Source organism: Balaenoptera physalus (genome assembly GCF_965194825.1).
Source record: "Balaenoptera physalus genome assembly, chromosome: 16".
In the NCBI taxonomy this organism is placed as follows: domain Eukaryota; kingdom Metazoa; phylum Chordata; class Mammalia; order Artiodactyla; family Balaenopteridae; genus Balaenoptera; species Balaenoptera physalus.
In genome coordinates this window covers 13,811,542-13,831,642 of record NC_138898.1, presented here as the reverse complement: position 1 = coordinate 13,831,642, position 20,101 = coordinate 13,811,542, and the positions used below count along the sequence as shown (strand labels likewise).

At 44.4% G+C, this 20,101-nt stretch overlaps 1 protein-coding gene across 3 annotated transcripts in view; it reads left to right on the top strand.

The window, feature by feature from the left end:
* EYA2 (EYA transcriptional coactivator and phosphatase 2) overlaps positions 1-1,785 on the top strand; it is a 291,980-nt gene extending 290,195 nt beyond the window's left edge. For all 3 annotated transcript variants that reach the window (XM_082431407.1, XM_082431406.1, XM_082431408.1), the window contains one exon: positions 1,028-1,785. In XM_082431407.1, coding sequence (XP_082287533.1) covers positions 1,028-1,108 — 81 coding nt within the window. In that variant the 3' untranslated portion in view covers positions 1,109-1,785. The remainder of the gene's footprint in view (positions 1-1,027) is intronic.
* Positions 1,786-20,101: the final 18,316 nt, after the last annotated feature.

Genomic DNA, 20,101 nt, shown 5'->3' with positions numbered 1-20,101 from the left:
GGTAGAACAGAGCTTTGCAAAAGGGCACTGAAACATTAACCCTCACGCTATGGAAGTATCAATATTTTGCAAATTTTTCTCTCCACATGAGTGATTTCTTTCCATAATCAGCATAACACTTCTTTTACACCAATTACAACTTTTGCTGTATCTGCATGCTGCCTGTACTGTTACCTACTTAATGTTTCCCTTTCAATAGATGCACTTATGTTTAAAATTGAAAACTTGATAGCATGACAATAACACAGAGCAAGCATCACCTGCTGTAAAGAAAAGGAAAAGATAAAAAAGACTCTCTGGGACCAGCCCTATCTGTTCAAATGGAGATTAGAGTTAGGGAGGGGTTGAAGACACAGTAGCATCTAGTCAAGACTTTCTATCTGAAGTAGCAGGATTGAGAACACATTTTTAAAACGGAATAGCTCTCTCGCTGTGTGATTTAATTCCATGTCAGCATGCTGCCTAAGACCACGCTGGTCCCAACAGAGGAGAGAGGGTCAAACAGTCCACATGTCGGACACTGCAGGATAAGCCAATCAGAATAGGCTCAGGTGGGGGGGGGCGGAGGGGGGGAATTGGGAGATTGGGATTGACATATATACAGTACTATGTATAAAATATCAATAGATAACTAATGAGAACCTACTGTACAGCACAGGGAACTCTACTCAGTGCTCTGTGGTGACCTAAATGGGAAGGAAAAAGGGGGTTATATGTATACGTATAGCTGATTCACTTTGCTGTACAGCAGAAACTAACACATTGTAAAGCAACTATACTCCAATCAAAATTAAAAATAAATAAATAATTTTTTTTAAAAAAACAGACTCAGAAGGAATAGAAAGGATGCCTGACCACGTAGGGGTCCACCAACGATGTTCTGTGCTCCCGGTTTGGGAAATGCCCACGTGCTACACTGACTCAGTGTGAATTCTCCTAAGGCTCTAACCATGGGCGTGGGATCCGGGGGAGCTGTGGGAAGCACCGCGCAGAGCCGTAACCGTGTGGCTGGTGTTCTGTGTTCCAGCACAACATGCCTTTCTGGCGGATATCCTGCCACGCGGACTTGGAGGCGCTGAGGCACGCCCTGGAGCTGGAGTATTTATAGCAGAACCCGCAGCCTCGCCACCTGCCGTCAGAGAGGCAGCCCACCCGCCCAGGCCCCCGGTTTTCCCCACCTCCCCTGCCAGATGCTAGACACCAGGCAGGGTCCCTCCCGCCAAGAGGACGTGTCCGGTGACCATCTCAGAAGCTGTCCTTTCAGTTCCAACGCGGGTCCAGAGAAACACAGTACCCAGCAGTGGCTTTGGAATATTTAACTTTGGAGAAAAGGGCTGGCTCTGAGTCCAGACTTTTCTGCAAGGCTCACAAACAAGGAATTCCTGATTCGGGGGAGGGCTGGTGATGAGGAGGGGACAGGCTCTATTTTTTCTCCACTTTAATTTATGGACTAATCTCATTACTCTGGTATTACGCTCTTGTACCTGTGTTGTTGGTTTTTGTTTTCTCAGCTGGCATGTGGGGCAGTGCACAGCTCTAATTTAAGCCTCTCTGCTCTGAGTTGTGCTTTGAGGGGACAATCATTCTTTGAACAGAGGGAGGCGATTCGGGGCTGTGGGGGAGACTATTGCTTATTTTTGTTTTTAAGAACGTAACCTGATGTCATGTGGACAGTGCACGTGCCTTATGCTGCCATCTTGTTTTCTAGGAAGAGGGGACCCTGGGGAGGAGGCAGTACTTTGTGACGGAAAAAGGCATTAAATAAAACCACGTTTACATTTTGAAGTGGGGTAGAGTGTCACTACTTTATTACTGCTTTTGAGGCTTCTGAATGTGTTGTTGTTTTCCAAAACCTTTTCAGTTACAGAAGTATAAAATCCAACTCAAACTGCCTTAAGCAAAAGAAAAAAGAAAATCGTCTCCAGGAACTTTGGGTGATACTGTCTTCAGGCATAGCTGGATCCAGGTGATCAAGTGACTTTCTCCTGTGTGGTTTTTTGTTGTTTTTTTTTTTTTTTATAAAAGCCCCACTCTTCCTTTTCTTTTTATTTATTTATTTATTTTTGGCTGCATTGGGTCTTCGTTGCTGTGCGCAGGCTTTCTCTAGTTGCAGCGAGCAGGCGCCACTCTTCGCTGCGGTGTGTGGGCTTCTCTTGTTGCAGAGCACGGGCTCTAGGCTTGCGGGCTTCAGTAGTTGCAGCACGCGGGCACAGTCGTTGTGGCGCATGGGCTTAGTTGCTCCGCGGCATGTGGGATCTTCCCGGACCAGGGCTCGAACCCATGTCCCCTGCATTGACCGGCGGATTCTTAACCACTGCACCACCAGGGAAGCCCTCCTGTGTGGTTTTACTTCTCGGGCAGGCTCTTCCCTGTGTGGCAAAGATGGCTCCAAGAATCTTTCGGCAAAACCATACCAGCAGAAAGAGAGCACTTTCTGCACAGGGGTTCTAGCAAAAGCCCCAAGATTGTGTCAAACCTGAGTCATGAGCTGCCCATGGAGCTGGGTAGGGTTCAATCTCTCATGAGCAGAAAGCTGGGGAGAGCTTGTCCCCCAAAGGAGGAATCAGTGAAATACTACTAAAAGAACTGGGGAAAATGGGGGTTGGGATGAAACTAGAACTGACCTCCATGCCATTGGTAGGACTTTATTTTCCAGCGGATGAGCCAAGGATCCAGTGTAGGGAACAGGGAGGGACATCTGGAGAAGTTCCAAGGACATCTTGAGCTCTGTTGCTGCCCACAGAGTTCCAAGTAGGGCCTTGATCCGTTTGATTGGATGCTAAGCATAAGTATATGCTTCTCCCTCTATTTATGTTGGTGAAATCCAGGGTCACCAATTGGCTGGCATCCGTGTCAGTGGAGATGGGAGATGACTTGATGGATGATTGGAGTCTCAGAGCTAGAATCTGATAGATGGAAAGTCATCACCAAGGGTGAGACAGACTCCCTGGCTAGGCTCTGAGCTCCCTGGGGGCAGGTGCTGATGGTTTTATTTCTGTATTCCCCCAAATCAAGCACGAGTGTCGTTCTTGGAATCAATCTACAGAGTGGATACTGACATAAATTGAAATCCCATTATAGATGACGTGGAAGGAAGGATGAAAGTATAATTGGAATCATAGGTAATTGGGTGAATGGATATTTGTAAAAATGGCTGAATAGATGTCTAAATAGGTGGGTGGATGGATGGTTGGTTAGGTGACTGGATGCTTGAGTGATTTGAAGGTGGATGTTTAGCAAGGTGATTGGAGAACGGAAGAATAAATGGATGGATAATTGTTGGGATGACTAGATGGATAGCTATATAGATTATGAGTGGATGGATGACTGAATTGAAGACTGAATGGTTGTATGGTGAGATGAATGGATAGGTGGTTGTTTGGATGAGTGAATGGTTGCATGGCTTTATGGAAAGATGGATAGATGGTTAGGAGGGTGAGTGAGTGGCTAAATGGATGGATGGATGTTTGAGTAGTTGGATGGAACGACTGATGGTTGATGGGTGATTGATTGATAGTAATACTGTGATGGCTGGATATGTGGGTGCAAGAATGGTGTAATAATTAGATGGATGGTTAAATGGAGGTAAAGAATCCCTAGAGTTAGTTGCCTAGAACATGTGGGTCCACCTCACTATTATTTGCCTACCTAGATTTTTTGTAATGAGTGGAGGAGTTTTTTGTTTTTTTTTTTTTAAATAAATTTATTTATTTATTTATTTATTTATTTATTTATTTATTTATTTATTTATTTATTTTTGGCTGTGTTGGGTCTTCGTTTCTGTGCGAGGGCTTTCTCCAGTTGCGGCGAGCGGGGGCTACTCTTCATCACGGTGCGCGGGCCTCTCACTATCGCGGCCTCTCTTGTTGCGGAGCACAGGCTCCAGACGCGCAGGCTCCGTAGTTGTGGCTCACGGACCCAGTTGCTCCGCGGCACGTGGGATCCTCCCAGACCAGGGCCCGAACCCGTGTCCCCTGCATCGGCAGGCAGACTCTCAACCACTGCGCCACCAGGGAAGCCCGAGTGGAGGAGTTTTACTGGATGAATTGACTTCTGGCTGGAGTAGAGAAAGGAACTGGAGCAGGACCTCCCAGGGAGTCAGCCATGTGAATGCTCCTGGATCCTCCCTGTCTCCCCATTGATTGGTACCCCTGCCACTCAGGCACCCACTTGTAATCATGCACTATCCAGCCCTCCCTTTCTGCCACCATCAAAACCTGCTGTCAGAAAAAATTCTGCTTAGGGAGATTGGTTCAAGATGGCGGAGTAGAAGGACGTGCGCGCACTCCCTCTTGCAAGAGCACCGGAATCACAACTAACTGCTGAACAATCATCAACAGGAAGACACTGGAACTCACCAAAAAAGATACCCCACATCCAAAGACAAAGGAGAAGCCACAGTGAGACGGTAGGAGGGGCGCAATCACAATAAAATCAAATCGCATAACTGCTGGGTGGGTGACTCAAAAACTGGAGAACACTTATACCACAGAAGTCCACCCACTAGAGTGAAGGTTCTGAGCCCCACGTCAGGCTTCCCAACCGGGGGGTCCGGCAATGGGAGGAGGAATTCCTAGAGAATCAGACTTTGAAGGCTAGCGGGATTTGATTGCAGGACTTCGACAGGACTGGGGGAAACAGAGACTTCACTCTTGCAGGGCACACACAAAGTAGTGTGCGCATCGGGACCCAGGGGAAGGAGCAGTGACCCCATAGAGACTGAACCAGACCTACCTGCTGGTGTTGGAGGGTCTCCTGCAGAGGTGGGGAGTGGCTGTGGCTCACTGTGAGGACAAGGACACTGGCAGCAGAAGTTCTGGTAAGTAATCCTTGGTATGAGCCCTCCCACAGTCTGCCATCAGCCCCACCAAAGAGCCCGGGTAGGCTCCAGTGTTGGGTCGCCTCAGGCCAAACAACCAACATGGAGGGGACCCAGCCCCACCCATCAGCAGACAAGCAGATTAAAGTTTTACTGAGCTCTGCCCACCAGAGCAACAGCCAGCTCTACCCACCACCAGTCCCTCCCATCAGGAAACGTGCACAAGCCTCTTAGACAGCCTCATTCACCAGAGGGCAGACAGCAGAAGCAAGAAGAACTACAATCCTGCAGCCTGTGGAACAAAAACCACATTCACAGAAAGACAAGACGAAAAGGCAGAGGGCTATGTACCAGATGAAGGAACAAGATAAAACCACAGAAAAACAACCAAACGAAGTGGAGATAGGCAACCTTCCAGAAAAAGAATTCAGAATAATGATAGCGAAGATGATCCAGGACCTCGGAAAAACAATGGAGGCAAAGATCGAGAAGATGCAAGAAATGTTTAACAAAGACCTAGAAGAATTAAAGAACAAACAAACAGAGATGAACAATACAATAACTGAAATGAAAAATACACTAGAAGGAATCAATAGCAGAATAACTGAAGCAGAAGAACGGATAAGTGACCCAGAAGACAGAATGGTGGAATTCACTGCTGTGGAACAGAATAAAGAATGAAAAGAAATGAAGACAGCCTAAGAGACCTCTGGGACAACATTAAACATAACAGGGCTTCCCTGGTGGCGCAGTGGTTGAGAATCTGCCTGCCAATGCAGGGGACACGGGTTCGAGCCCTGGTCTGGGAAGATCCCACATGCCGTGGAGCAACTAGGCCCGTGAGCCACAATTACTGAGCCTGCGCGTCTGGAGCCTGTGCTCTGCAACAAGAGAGGCCGCGATAGTGAGAGGCCCGTGCACCGTGATGAAGAGTGGCCCCCACTTGCCGCAACTAGAGAAAGCCCTTGCACAGAAACGAAGACCCAACACAGCCATAAATAAATAAATAAATAAAAATTTTTAAATAAATAAATAAATATTCTCTAAAAAAAAAAAAAAAAAAGTAACAACATTCGCATTATAGGGGCCCCAGAAGGAGAAAAGAGAGAGAAAGAACCCGAGAAAATATTTGAAGAGATTATAGTCGAAAACTTCCCTAACATGGGAAAGGAAATAGCCACCCAAGTCCAGGAAGCGCAGAGGGTCCCATACAGGACAAACCCAAGGAGAAACACGCCGAGACACATAGTTACCAAATTGGCAAAAATTAAAGACAAAGAAAAATTATTGAAAGCAGCAAGGGAAAAAGGACAAATAACATACAAGGGAACTCCCATAAGGTTAACAGCTGATTTCTCAGCAGAAACTCTACAAGCCAGAAAGTAGTGGCATGACATATTTAAAGTGATGAAAGGGAAGAACCTACAACCAAGATTACTCTACCCGGCAAGGATCTCATTCAGATTTGCTGGAGAAATCAAAAGCTTTACAGACAAGCAAAAGCTAAGAGAATTCAGCACCACCAAACCAGCTCTACAACAAATGCTAAAGGAACTTCTCTAAGTGGGAAACACAAGAGAAGAAAAGGACCTACAAAAACAAACCCATAACAATTAAGAAAATGGTAATAGGAACATACACATCAATAATTACCTTAAACATGAATGGATTAAATGCTCCAGCCAAAAGACACAGGCTCGCTGAATGGATACAAAAACAAGACCCATATATATGCTGTCTACAAGAGACCCACTTCAGACCTAGGGACACATACAGACTGAAAGTGAGGGGATGGAAAAAGATATTCCATGCAAATGGAAATCAAAAGAAAGCTGGAGTAGCAATACTCATATCAGATAAAATAGATTTTAAAATAAAGAATGTTACAAGAGAAAAGGAAGGACAGTACATAATGATCAAGGGATCAATCCAAAAAGAAGATATAATAATTATAAATATATATGCTCCCAACATAGGAGCACCTCAATACAGAAGGCAACTGCTAACAGCTATAAAAGAGGAAATCGACAGTAACACAATAATAGTGGGGGACTTTAACACCTCACTTACACCAGTGAACAGATCATCCAGACATAAAATTAATAAGGAAACACAAGGTTTAAATGACACAATAGACCAGATAGATTTAATTGATATTTAGAGGACATCCATGCAAAAACAGCAGATTACACTTTCTTATCAAGTGCACATGGAACATTCTCCACGCTAGATCACATCTTGGGTCACAAATCCAGCCTCAGTAAATTTAAGAAAATTGAAATCATATCAAGAATCTTTTCTGACCACAATGCTGTGAGATTAGAAATCAGTTACAGGGAAAAAAATGTAAGAAACACAAACACATGGGGGCTAAACAATACGTTACTAAATAACCAAGAGATCACTGAAGAAATCAAAGAGGAAATCAAAAAATACTTAGAGACAAATGACAATGAAAACACAATGATCCAAAACCTATAGGATGCAGCAAAAGCAGTTCTAAGAGGGAAGTTTATAGCAATACAAGCCTACCTCAAGAAACAAGAAAAATATCAAATAAACAATCTAACCTTACACCTAAAGGAACTAGAGAAAGAAGAACAAACAAAACCCAAAGTTAGCAGAAGGAAAGAAATCATAAAGAGCAGAGCAGAAATAAATGAAATAGAAACAAAGAAAACAATAGCAAAGATCAATAAAACTAAAAGCTGGTTCTTTGAGAAGACAAACAAACAAAATTGATAAACCATTAGCCAGACTCATCAAGAAAAAGAGGAAGAGGACTCAAATCAATAAAATCAGAAATGGAAAAGGAGAAGTTGCAACAGACACCACAGAAATACAAAGCATCCTAAGAGACTACTACAAGCAACTCTATGCCAATAAAATGGACAACCTGGAAGAAATGGACAAATTCTTACAGAGGTATAACCTTACAAGACTGAACCAAAAAGAAATAGAAAATATGAACAGACCAATCACAAGTGATGAAATTGAAGCTGTGATTAAAAATCTTCCATCAAACAAAAGTCCAGGACCAGATGGCTTCACAGGTAAATTCTATCAAACATTTAGAGAAGAGGTAACACCCATCCTTCTCAAACTCTTCCAAAATATTGCAGAGGAAGGAACACTCCCAAACTCATTCTGTGAGGCCACCATCACCCTGATACCAAAACCAGACAAAGATACTACCAAAAAAGAAAATTACAGACCAATATCACTGATGAAGATAGATGCAAAAATCCTCAACAAAATACTAGCGAACAGAATCCAACACCACGTTAAAAGGATCATACACCATGATCAAGTGGGATTTATCCCAGGGATGCAAGGATTCTTCAATATACGCAAATCAATCAATGTGATACACCATATTAACAGATTGAAGAATAAAAACCATATGATCATCTTAATAGATGCAGAAAAAGCTTTGGACAAAATTCAACACCCATTTATGATAAAAACGCTCCAGAAAGTGGGCATAGAGGGAAACTACCTCAACATAATAAAGGCCATATACGACAAACCCAAAGCAAACATCATTGTCATTGGTGAAAAACTGAAAGCATTTCCTCTAAGATCAGGAACAAGACAAGGATGTCCACTCTCACCACTATTATTCAACATAGTTTTGGAAGTCCTAGCCATGGCAATCAGAGAAGAAAAAGAAATAAAAGGAATACAAACCGGAAAAGAAGAAGTAAAACTGTCACTGTTTGTAGATGACATGATACTACTATACATAGAGAATTCTAAAGATGCCACCAGAAAACTACTAGAGCTAATCAATGAATTTGGTAAATTTGCAGGATACAAAATTAATGCACAGAAATCTCTTGCATTCCTATACACTAATGATAAAAAATCTGAAAGAGAAATTAAGGAAACACTCCCATTTACCATTGCAACAAAAAGAATAAAATACCTAGGAATAGAGCTTCCCTGGTGGCGCAGTGGTTGAGAATCTGCCTGCTAATGCAGGGGACACGGCTTCGAGCCCTGGTCTGGGAAGATCCCACATGCCGCGGAGCAACTAGGCCCGTGAGCCACAACTACTGAGCCTGCGCGTCTGGAGCCTGTGCTCCGCAACAAGAGAGGCCACGATAGTGAGAGGCCCACGCACCGCGATGAAGAGTGGCCCCTGCTTGCCACAACTAGAGAAAGCCCTCGCACAGAAATGAAGACCCAACACAGCCAAAAAAATAAATAACTAAAATAAAAATTAAAATTAAGAAAAAAAAATACCTAGGAATAAACCTACCTAGGGAGACAAAAGACCTGTATGCAGAAAACTATGACACTGATTAAAGAAATTAAAGATGATACAAACAGATGGAGAGATATACCATGTTCTTGGATTGGAAGAATCAACATTGTGAAAATGACTAAACTACCCAAAGCAATCTACAGATTCAATGCAATCCCTATCAAATTACCAATGGCATTTTTTACAGAACTAGAACAAAAAATCTTAAAATTTGTATGGAGACACAAAAGACCCTGAATAGCCAAAGCGGTCTTGAGGGAAAAAAACGGAGCTGGAGGAATCAGACTCCCTGACTTCAGACTATACTACAAAGCTACAGTAATCAAGACAATATGGTACTGGCACAAAAACAGAGATATAGATCAATGGAACAGGATAGAAAGCCCAGAGATAAACCCACGCACCTATGACCAACTAATCTATGACAAAGGAGGCAAGGATATACAATGGATAAAAGACAGTCTCTTCAATAAGTGGTGCTGGGAAAACTGGACAGCTACATGTAAAAGAATGAAATTAGAACACTCCCTAACACCATACACAAAAATAAACTCAAAATGTATTAGAGACCTAAATGTAAGACCAGACACTATAAAAGTCTTAGAGGAAAACATAGGAAGAACACTCTTTGACATAAATCACAGCAAGATCTTTTTTGATCCACCTCCTAGAGTAATGGAAATAAAAACAAAAATAAATGAATGGGACCTAATGAAACTTAAAAGCTTTTTCAAAGCAAAGGACAAACAAGACGAAAAGACAACCCTCAGAATGGGAGAAGATATTTGCAAACGAATCAACGGACAAAGGATTAATCTCCAAAATATATAAACAGCTCATGCAGCTCAATATCAAAAAAACAAACAACCCAATCCAAAAATGGGCAGAAGACCTAAATAGACATTTCTCCAAAGAAGACATACAGATGGCCAAGAAGCACATGAAAAGCTGCTCAACATCACTAATTATTAGAAAAATGCACATCAAAACTACAATGAGGTATCACCTCACACCAGTTAGAATGGCCATCATCAGAAAATCTACAAACAACAAGTGCTGGAGAGGGTGTGGAGAAAAGGGAACCCTCTTGCACTGTTGGTGGGAATGTAAATTGATACAGCCACTATGGAGAACAGTATGAAGGTTCCTTAAAAAACTAAAAATAGAATTACCATATGACCCAGCAATCCCACTACTGGGCATATACCCAGAGAAAACCATAATTCAAAAAGACACATGCACCCGAATGTTCATGGCAGCACTACTTACAATAGCCAGGTCATGGAAGAAACCTAAATGCCCATCGACAGACGAATGGATAAAGAAGATGTGGTACATATATACAATGGAATATTCCTCAGCCATAAAAAGGAACCAAACGAGTCATTTGTAGAGACGTGGATGGATCTAGAGACTGTCATACAGAGTGAAGTAAGTCAGAAAGAGAAAAACAAATGTCGTATATTAACGCATATATGTGGAACCTAGAAAAATAGTACAGATGAACCGGTTTGCAGGGCAGAAATTGAGACACAGATGTAGAGAACAAACATATGGACACCAAGGGGGGAAAGTGGCGGGGGGGTGGGGATGAATTGGGCGATTGGGATTGACATGTATACACTGATGTGTATAAAATGGATAACTAATAAGAACCTACCGTATAAAAAAGTAAACAAAATAAAATTCAAAAAAATATTCTGTTTAGAGTTTAATAAAGAGTAAATTACCTATAAAAAAGAAATTTTATTTTAATAGGATTCCATTAGAGGCACTAATAGCAGACTCTCAGCCATCCACACAGGAAGAGGCTTGGGGTGAAACAGATAGACCTGCCCCTTAATCCTGAAATTAACTGCCTAGACGGTCAACTACTTCTCTGTTGTGATGACTAAATGTCAAAGGCTGGTGCTGACAGTCCACAGTCTGTAAGGGAAGTGTTTTACTCTGAATTCTAGATGACTCAGAGCTGCCAGTGGGCATGGTCAGTGTCTTTCTCATTCTGTAATAGAGATGGCAATTAATGAATGTTGGATGATGCATGGATGGATGGATGGATGGAAGATAGATGCATGCATGGATGGATGGATAGATGGATGGATAGCTAAGATTCAGTGGTCCCACGCTGCTTTCCTTCACTGTTTCCCCAGCAGTATCTCGCAGCTCTCTAGAACATTCTTAGAAGTAGAGTAACTGGACTAAGCGGCACTCCCAAAGAAAAGCTCTTGGCCTCCCAGAAGTCTGAGCATTGACTCCAGAACTTCCTGGCCAGCTCAGCAGAAGGACAGAGAACCAAAGAAGTCTTCAGGTCAACCTCTGGGGCTGAAGGCATTTGCCTGTCAAGGGATTTAGAAGTCAGAGAGCTACCATTGGGATTTTTTCCAATTGCAAAGGACACAAATACAATCAAAGGAGCCTAAAAAACAGAAGTCTTTGGCTTACTTGACTGAAAGGAATGTTCAGGAATGTGCGATCTCAGACCCCATCACCACCACCACCCCAAATGCAGAATTCAAGATGTGTCTTTAAATATTTTTTAATTTGGTCTCTTTCTCTCTGTCCCTGGATTCTGTTTCCTCTAATTTGGCTTCATTTGTAGGCAATAATCCACATGCTTGGAATAGAAGCTGTGGCGGGAATGATTCAACAAAGATTTCCATTGATAAAGTATTGCTTAATTCTTAAAAGGATAACTGTTTAGGAAAGATAGGTTAAATTTATTATGTGAGTTTAAAATGTCCTTATGGTTTAAATATTTTGAGTTGGTTCTTCCTTAGTTACTTACAGCCAAAAGCATCTCAACTTATATAGCACATAGTAAATAATGTTATTAGTAAGTAGTAGTATTATATCACATGGGCTCATATTTCTACTCAGGAAATCAATCACTCATGTTACCAACTGGACCAGGCATTTTTTTCATCGGATATTCATTGAGCATCTACAAGGCACCGGCAGTGTCCCAGGCACAAAAGACACAAATTTGAATAAGACATTGTCCTTGCAAAAAAAAATTTGATAAATTTGACCACCTTAAAGAAAAATTATTAAAAAACATAAGTAGAGACAAAAGCCAAACTGAAATTCAAATCACAGACAAGAGCAAGAGTTAATCCCTGTAATATATAAAGAGCTCTTAGAAATAAATAGGCCAACAACCAAATAAAAAATTGTCAAAGGCCATGAACAGACATTTTATATATTTTTCAAAATATAACTGGTTCTTAAACTTATAAAAAGATGCTCAATCTTACTCATAATAAGAGAAATCCGAATACATCAATACCATTTTTTTCATCAGATTGACAAAAATTTGAAAGTTTTATGACTCACAGTACTGGTGGAGCTGTGCGGCTTTGTGCATTGCTTGTGGAAGCTGAACTTGGTACAAATCCTAAGGAGGGAAAGTTGGTAACATTTATCCAATTTGTAAGTTTGACCCAGCAATTCCACTTCTGAGAATCTATCTACGGATATATTTACGTAAGTATGAAAATTCTGCACAGAGTTATTTTCTACAACACTGTTTCTAACAGCAAAGAATGAAAACAACCCAAATATCCATCAGTAGTGGACTGATTAAATGGAAATAGATATACATAATGGAATATTATGCAGCCATAAAAAAGAACAAGCCCAGTCCCTATGGATCAATTTGGAAAGATCTAAACGTACCACTAAGTGAAGAAGAACAATAGTAGAACCATGTGTGTTGCATGCCACCTTTTGTGTAAAAAGGGAGAAAAAATAAGAAATATTTGCAAAAAGAAACTTTGGAAGGATATATGGGACAACAAAACAATGACCCTCAGAGGGCTATCAGACACATGGATGACAAGTGGGAGAGTGCCTTATTCATATATTGAACTTTGCGAATGGATTACCGTAAGAACATCTTGAAGGTCAGGTGTCAGTTCTGGAGACTTCTCTGTCAATAGCCCATTTCCCTTGGGGGCCTGTTTCTAGACAGTTTCCCCCAAATGGCAACACTCACCCTTTCGCTCTGTGCCTCACGGTGCTGGTGCAAAGGCTGAGGAAGACTGTTCTGGAAATCAGGTGACCTCGTTCTTGCTCCATCCCAGGAAGCCTCACCCCCACTGAGCCACCATTGCCAAAAGCAGGGTCTCAGTGGTCCAAGTCGGGGACTCTATCATGTTTCGGGGCAGCTGTGCTACATCCATTCCTCTACTCTGCCGGGTGAAGCCCACTTACCAGGCGCTCTTCTCGGCTTCTGGAAGCAGAGGTGAAAACACACAGAGGCATCCCGACTCTCATGAACCCGAGGTCACAGGCTTGCTCTCCTGCCTGAGCCACACCCGAGTTCCCTTCCAAGAGCTGCCCGGAGGTTGAGAGAGATGGGGCCATGGAACCCTCAGTGGGGAGGGGAAGGTGGGCCTTGGAGGCCTAAGTCAGCCAACTTCAAAGGGGATCCTGAGAACATCCTTTGGAACGAGATCACAGTATCCATCCAGTGAAACATTCAGGGTCCACAACTGGCCCCTGGGCTCGTCCAGGGGTAAACACGGAGGGTCTTTTTCTTGAGTGAGATTTTGGCTTTCACAATACACAGCGAGGCAGTGTTCTGTCAACAGTGAGGGCTGCTTTCCTCTGGCTGAGTCCAGAAGGAGACACTGGGGTGATGCGGTGCAATCGGAACAGCACGGGTGCACAATGGACAGTCTGGTCACCTCTGAGGAGGGGACACCTGAGCTCAGACCTGGATGATGAGAAAAGCCAGGGAAAGCATTCCAGGGAGAACTTCCAGGCAAGCAAAACTTCCGAGCTGGGCGGAAAAAAAGGCCGGAGTGGCTGGAGGACAAAGGCCAGGTCAAGGCCAGGACAGATCTGGTTGGACCCTTTTGGCTGTGGATTTTTTATTTCATTGGAGTTTGGATTTTATTCCAAATCCAGTGAGAAGACACCAGAGAGTTTCATGCAGGAGAGGGGCATAAGCTGGCTTATATTTTTAAAAATCACCCTGGCTGCTGCGTGGGGGAATGATTTAGAGGCGGAAGGATAGAGGCAAGGCATCCAATCAGGGGCTTCCCTGGCGGTCCAGTGGTTAAGACTCCACGCTTCCACTGCATGGAGCACGGGTTCAATCCCTGGTCGGGGAACTAAGGTCCCGCATGACGCATGGTGTGGCCAAAAAAACAAAACAAAACTGGTCATGGGATTTCTCGTGAACTTGAACGTATTTTCTCATTTTATAACCTACACACATTTTACTGCACTAAGCTCAAGTGTGCATCATGATGTGTTTTTACACATGATTACACTTGGGTAACCACCCCCCAGATCAGGATGGACGACGTCTCCAGGTGCCCAAAAGGGCCCCCATGGTCCTTCCCAGCCTCTACCAGCCTTCCACCACTCTGATTTCTGTCACCCAGACCTACAAGTTCCTATAAACGGGCCCATACAGAATGCAGCCTGGTTTCTTTACTCACAATGATTTTGAGATGCTTCTAGGATGTTGCCTGGATTGATAGTTCATTCTGGGTAAAGGAAAATTTGAGATGAGAGCGCTTGTCCATTCTCCCCCCAGCGCTGTCAGCCCCCGTGATGATGCCAGCTCAGCGACCGAGAAGCTATGCTTGCCAGTGACCACCAGAGGGCAGTGCGACCCCTCCGCTGGCCCAAGCTGCGCGCAGGTGCCACCTGAAGTCATGCCTGGAAACAACACTGCAAGGATTCCGGAAGCATCTCCTTCCGACTGAGCCCTTGCTTCAGGGATTGCTTCCCTGAAATTGCAGCGCCATCGACGATGTGTTCAGGCCCAGGAGTTAAGGATTAATTGACCGGCTGCAGCCACCATGGGGCTCCCAATAGAGCGCAGCATGGTGGCCTCAAGAACCATCAGCAACCACAGGGCCAGGAAGCACTTCTTCCCACACTCAGCCCAGCTTTAAAAGTTAGCTGCTCTAATGCTTCACAGTACCATTGTCATAATAGTTTAAATTGTTGGACAAAATGTTGGGATTTCTTTTTATATCCAGAAGTTCATTCGAGGATGGTGGATAAGCCAGCTCCAGCCAAATGCTAATTTTAAAATTCAACCATAAGTATTTGGCCAAAAATGAGTATTTGGTGAACTCTGGCTGCAGGGGAGAGGGGGTGTCTCTTTGCCCTTGTTGCCGCCTCCCCACTCCACGGTATCAGGACCGCAGAAGCCCAGCCCTCCCCTCTCTCGGCCCTTGGATCCTACTGACCACCTGGTGTGGTTGAATGGGGAGCTACACACACAAGCCCGGCTTCTAACATTTATTAAATGCCTACTGTGTCCCAGGCACCGGGCTGAGCCCTTGACCTGCATTAGCTCCTCTCATCCTTACAGCCATGCCAGGTGCTGTCTGGAGAGGAGGGAGAGCAGGTGGTTAAAACATGGGCCTGGGGTCAAATCCCAGCTCTTCCTTTTACTGTTTGTGGGAACTTCACCTCTCTGAACCTCAGCTTTCTCAGCTGTAAAATGGGGGTGACAAGAGAACCCACCTCACAGATTTGTTGCCAGCACTGAATGCATTCAGACATGAACACTTTTTGTTTGAAAGCCACTTTTTTGGTCACTCCACAATAAGAAATGCATATTATATTGAGACCCAGTCTAACACAGATACGTGTGTGTGTCTATAAATACAGGTGTATGTATACTATGTGTGTATAACTAAAATATGTTTCACAAAGCAATGCTGACCCATGATACTATGATACGTCCTGTTATCTTCCATCCTGTTCTATTTTTGTTTTAAATGATGCATGTCACAATCCACTAAGTCGATTCCATGACCCACTGTTTGGAAAATACTGGTTTAGAAAAAGGCCCGGCAAACCATGTTGTTTTCAGAAGTCCCATTTTACAGAAGGGGGAAACTGAGGCCCAGAGTGTTGTGGCTTGCCTATGACCTCACAGCCAGAAGGCTGGCAGAGTTCAGACTCCAACCCAGGATCCCTGACTCCTAAATTAAGGCTCTTGAGTACGAGATGCAAACTGGCGGCTCACAGGCCAGATCCACCCCACAGATAAATTTAATTATTAATATGTTCTCAAAATCTGATCAAACTATATAGAACTTGGGAGATGTAACTCAAAATCTAAATTTTCAACTTCTCCCTAAAAAAAAGGGGGGCAATCTGGCAACATGGGGCCTGCATGCACACGTGATCAGCAAGAGCCACACTGCAGCTGCCCCTCTGAGCTGCTACACGCTGCTCTCCAGGCTCGCCCATCTGCCACAGTCTCCACCATGCCCTACTGTGTCCCTGACACTGAGGCCAAGCATCAGTTGCCATTTATCATCACACATGCCTGCTACACGCTGCTCTCCAGGCTCGCCCATCTGCCACAGTCTCCACCATGCCCTACTGTGTCCCTGACACTGAGGCCAAGCATCAGTTGCCATTTATCATCACACATGCCAGCTGGTTTTTTCATAGTGGAGAAATATTTTTCTATCAAAAAAGGAAAAACAAAAACTAAACCAAGGAACCAACATGTTTCAAGGGGAAAAAAATAGATGCACAAATGTCTTCTCACATATTTAAATACAAAGAAAACATGTCTATGTCAATTTTATTCCCAACCTGTTTCACTGATTTCTATTCCCTGACTTGTCCAGGAAGCAGAGTTTGTAACCCCCATCTTAACCACTACCCATTATCTACCTCTGTCTGTTTGGTCCACAATTGTGTCCCCAGCACCTGACACTGCTTAGCCAAGAAAAGGTGCCTAATTAAGAATGAATGAAAGAGTGAAAGAGTGAATAAATGGCTTCTATACAAAAGCTCCTCCAGTATTAACAAATATACGGGGACTTCCCTGGCAACCCAGTGATTATGACTCCGCACTTCCACGGCAGGGGGCCCGGGTTCGATCCCTGGTCGGGGAACAAAGATTCCTGCATGCTGTGCTGCACAGCCAAAAAAACCAAATATACGGTAATGGTTAGGAGCAGGCATTTTTTGGTCATCAGACAGCTCAAGTCCCACTTCTGCCACTAATTAGCTGTGTGACCTCAGGCAGCTTCCTCAGTCTCTCTGGGCCTGATATCCTCAGCCGCAAAATGCAGGTTATTAGGGTACCATGTACATAAATGAACAGGAATGTGAAAGATGCTGAATAAATGAAGTTCCCTTCACCTCCTTCAGTTCATCAAGGTGAACCGAGGTCAGTACTCGACTGTGTTAACAAGTCGCCTGGTACCCAAGTGACCTGGCCTTGGATTATCTGCTGGGCCAGGGAGGCAACGGTTTCCCATTAACATCACGCCCTGAAAAGAGAGCCCTGGGTAGGGAAAGTCCTGGGCCAGATGGCAAAGCCAAGGGTTTGATCCCCAGGCACATCTCTGGGTGAAAACTGGCTTTTTCAACATCCAACCATTCCTCCCACTGCTTACCTTCCTGAACTGAAGAGGCTGGAAAGCTGAAAATTCAATTTCCCAGATTCCCTTGCAGCCAGGGGTCTGCAGCATTTAAGGGCCTACCAATCAGCTGTGTCCACAATACACCTGGACTTGTGCTGAGTTAAGAGACTTGAAAGGGCTGGGCATGGGGCACCAGCCTGCAGGTGAAGACCAAGGCAAAGCGGGCGTGGGTCTGGCCCCAGAAGCTGACTCAGCAGTGACGCCTCCTGTTCTGGGGCAGCAGTGGCTCCCCTGGGGCCCAGTCCTGCAGTGTGGCTTCCTCAGCCCTCCCTGTGATTCTGTAAATACTCATAATGTGTCAGTCACACGCCATCAGGGAAGCAGCTAGATCTGGCCCACGTCCTTGGGGTAGTTTATTCCGAGAGTTAGACCTTACACGTTATCTGTGGGAGGAGGTAGAGAAGTGAGGTCTGAAAAGGAACTTCTGGAGCCACCAACCGGGCCATCTGAGAGGCCAAGGGGTCCGTCTAGCCGCCAAAGTGAGGCTGCAGAGGGGCACTAGTAGAGAAATCGATGGGGAACCATTACCTCTGCAGCCAAACGTCCAGTGACAGGCGAGGTGCTGAGGCCCAGGAGTCAGGAGGAAGACCTGGACGCAGCCGGAGGACAGCAAGGACACGCTGGAGCCTGCTGGCACAACTGCAGCTATTTGTCACCACATCAAACCGCAGCGACCTTGCAAGAGCAGAAGCTGCTGCTTCCTTTCCGCCTTCAAACTCTCACCCGAGTTGCTCTTTCGGTCAATTCGAACTTGGAACCCTTCAAAGATAAGGATTCTGGGAAACGTAGTCCCAGCCTAGCCAAATTGACACAGCTGAGTACGGACCAGTTGACTTACTAAACCCTTCTGCTTTAACTAGCTGGGTGAATTCTGCTCTCGAAAACTGACCTGATAAAAGATACTTTTGACAGTTCCTCAGTGGGTGCTTGTCAACATTTTTCTCAACTCAAGGCCTTTTGTTTGGACAATTTCCCACCTTAAGAATCTGCACCAGAAGCAGCCTGAAACTCACTTTCCCAACTTCCCTTGCAGTTAGACAGTAAGCATGTGACCTAGGCTCAACCAATCAGATACACCCAAATGGTACCCAGGCTCAGCCAATCAAATACATCCGGATGGTACTTAGACTCAATCAGGTACACCCATGTGGAACCTAAGCTTAGCCAATTCAGATACACCTACAGGTGAAAGCAATGAAAGTGGATTCTGATGCATGGAATTCAATTTAGCAGGAGGCGAAAGGAACATAACCAGTGTCACTAGTGAGAGTTGCAGTGTCTGGGCCCAGTGACAGTGACATGAAGGTCCTGCGATGTAATTTATATATTGTTCATGGCTCTCTCCAGCCCTCCCTTCCAAAGATGTGCAAGTCACTTAACATCATTTAATAAATTCCTTCCCTGCTCAAACTACCTAGAGTGCACTCTGTTGTTTGCAACCAAAAACCTGACTCACCTCTAAATTCATTTAACCATCAAGTCTCAGTTTCCCAACCTAGACAAAGAGCAAAACAATACCCACCCCATGGGCAGTGGAGTCAGGGAGAGGCGTTTTGTAAACTTACCACGGTGCCACAGACACTGGGGCAGCGTCTTCTGAGGGACCACTGCACTGGGTTGTAAGTCGGGCAGACTGATTTGAATCCTGGCTCTGGCACTGACTGACCTGTTGTGTGACCTTGGGCAGGTCAATTTCCTCATCTGGAGAATGGGACTATGATTAGTGCCTCGTGGAGTTTTCATGAAGACCAGAAGATTCCAGCACAGAGCAGTCCCCCAGCACACAGCTCAGCGTGTGGGACATACCCACCCCGGTGATACTGGAAGGAATATGAGTGACCTTTGTCTTGCTGGATTAAAAAAAATGAGCAATAATATAGGTGGTGTTCCTGATGTACCCTGATGTGAAGGGGGCCTGTGAATGCTGAAGTTTAGAAAACATTTATATGTTCAAAACACAACCCTGACTACACTTAAATCGTACACTTAAAAATGGTTAAAAGGGCAAATTTTGTTACATATATTTTGCCACAATTTTTAAATAAAAATTAATAATGTAATATACCAAAAATCATTGAATTATATACTTTAAATAGACAGATTTATGGTATACGAATTCTCTCTCTAAAGCTGTTAAAAAAAACCAACCACCCTGGCTTCCCATCTCCTTCGGATCATAATTCAAGCCCCGACTTCTCTTCCCTCTCTGATCTCATCAGCCCCACCTCCACGCTGAATCCCTCACTCTGACCTCACTCGCCTTCCTCCTCTTCCTGGAAGATGCCAGCCCCACCTCAAGCCTTTTGTATTTGCTTTTCCTTCTACCTGGAATGTTCTTCCAACCAGGTTAGAGGCTCTGAGCTCTGGCTGCCCATCGGGATCACCTGAGGAGCTTTACAAAGCCCCACCTCCGAGACTCAGATGTCATTACTTGGGGAAGGAGGGTGGTGTCTGCTTTGCTGTTTTAAATCTGCCCAGGTGGGGACTTCCCTGCTGGTCCAGTGGTTAAGAATCCGCCTCCCAATGCAGGGGATGTAAGTTCGATCCCTGGTCGAGGAACTAAGATCCCACATGCCGCGGGGCAACTAAGCC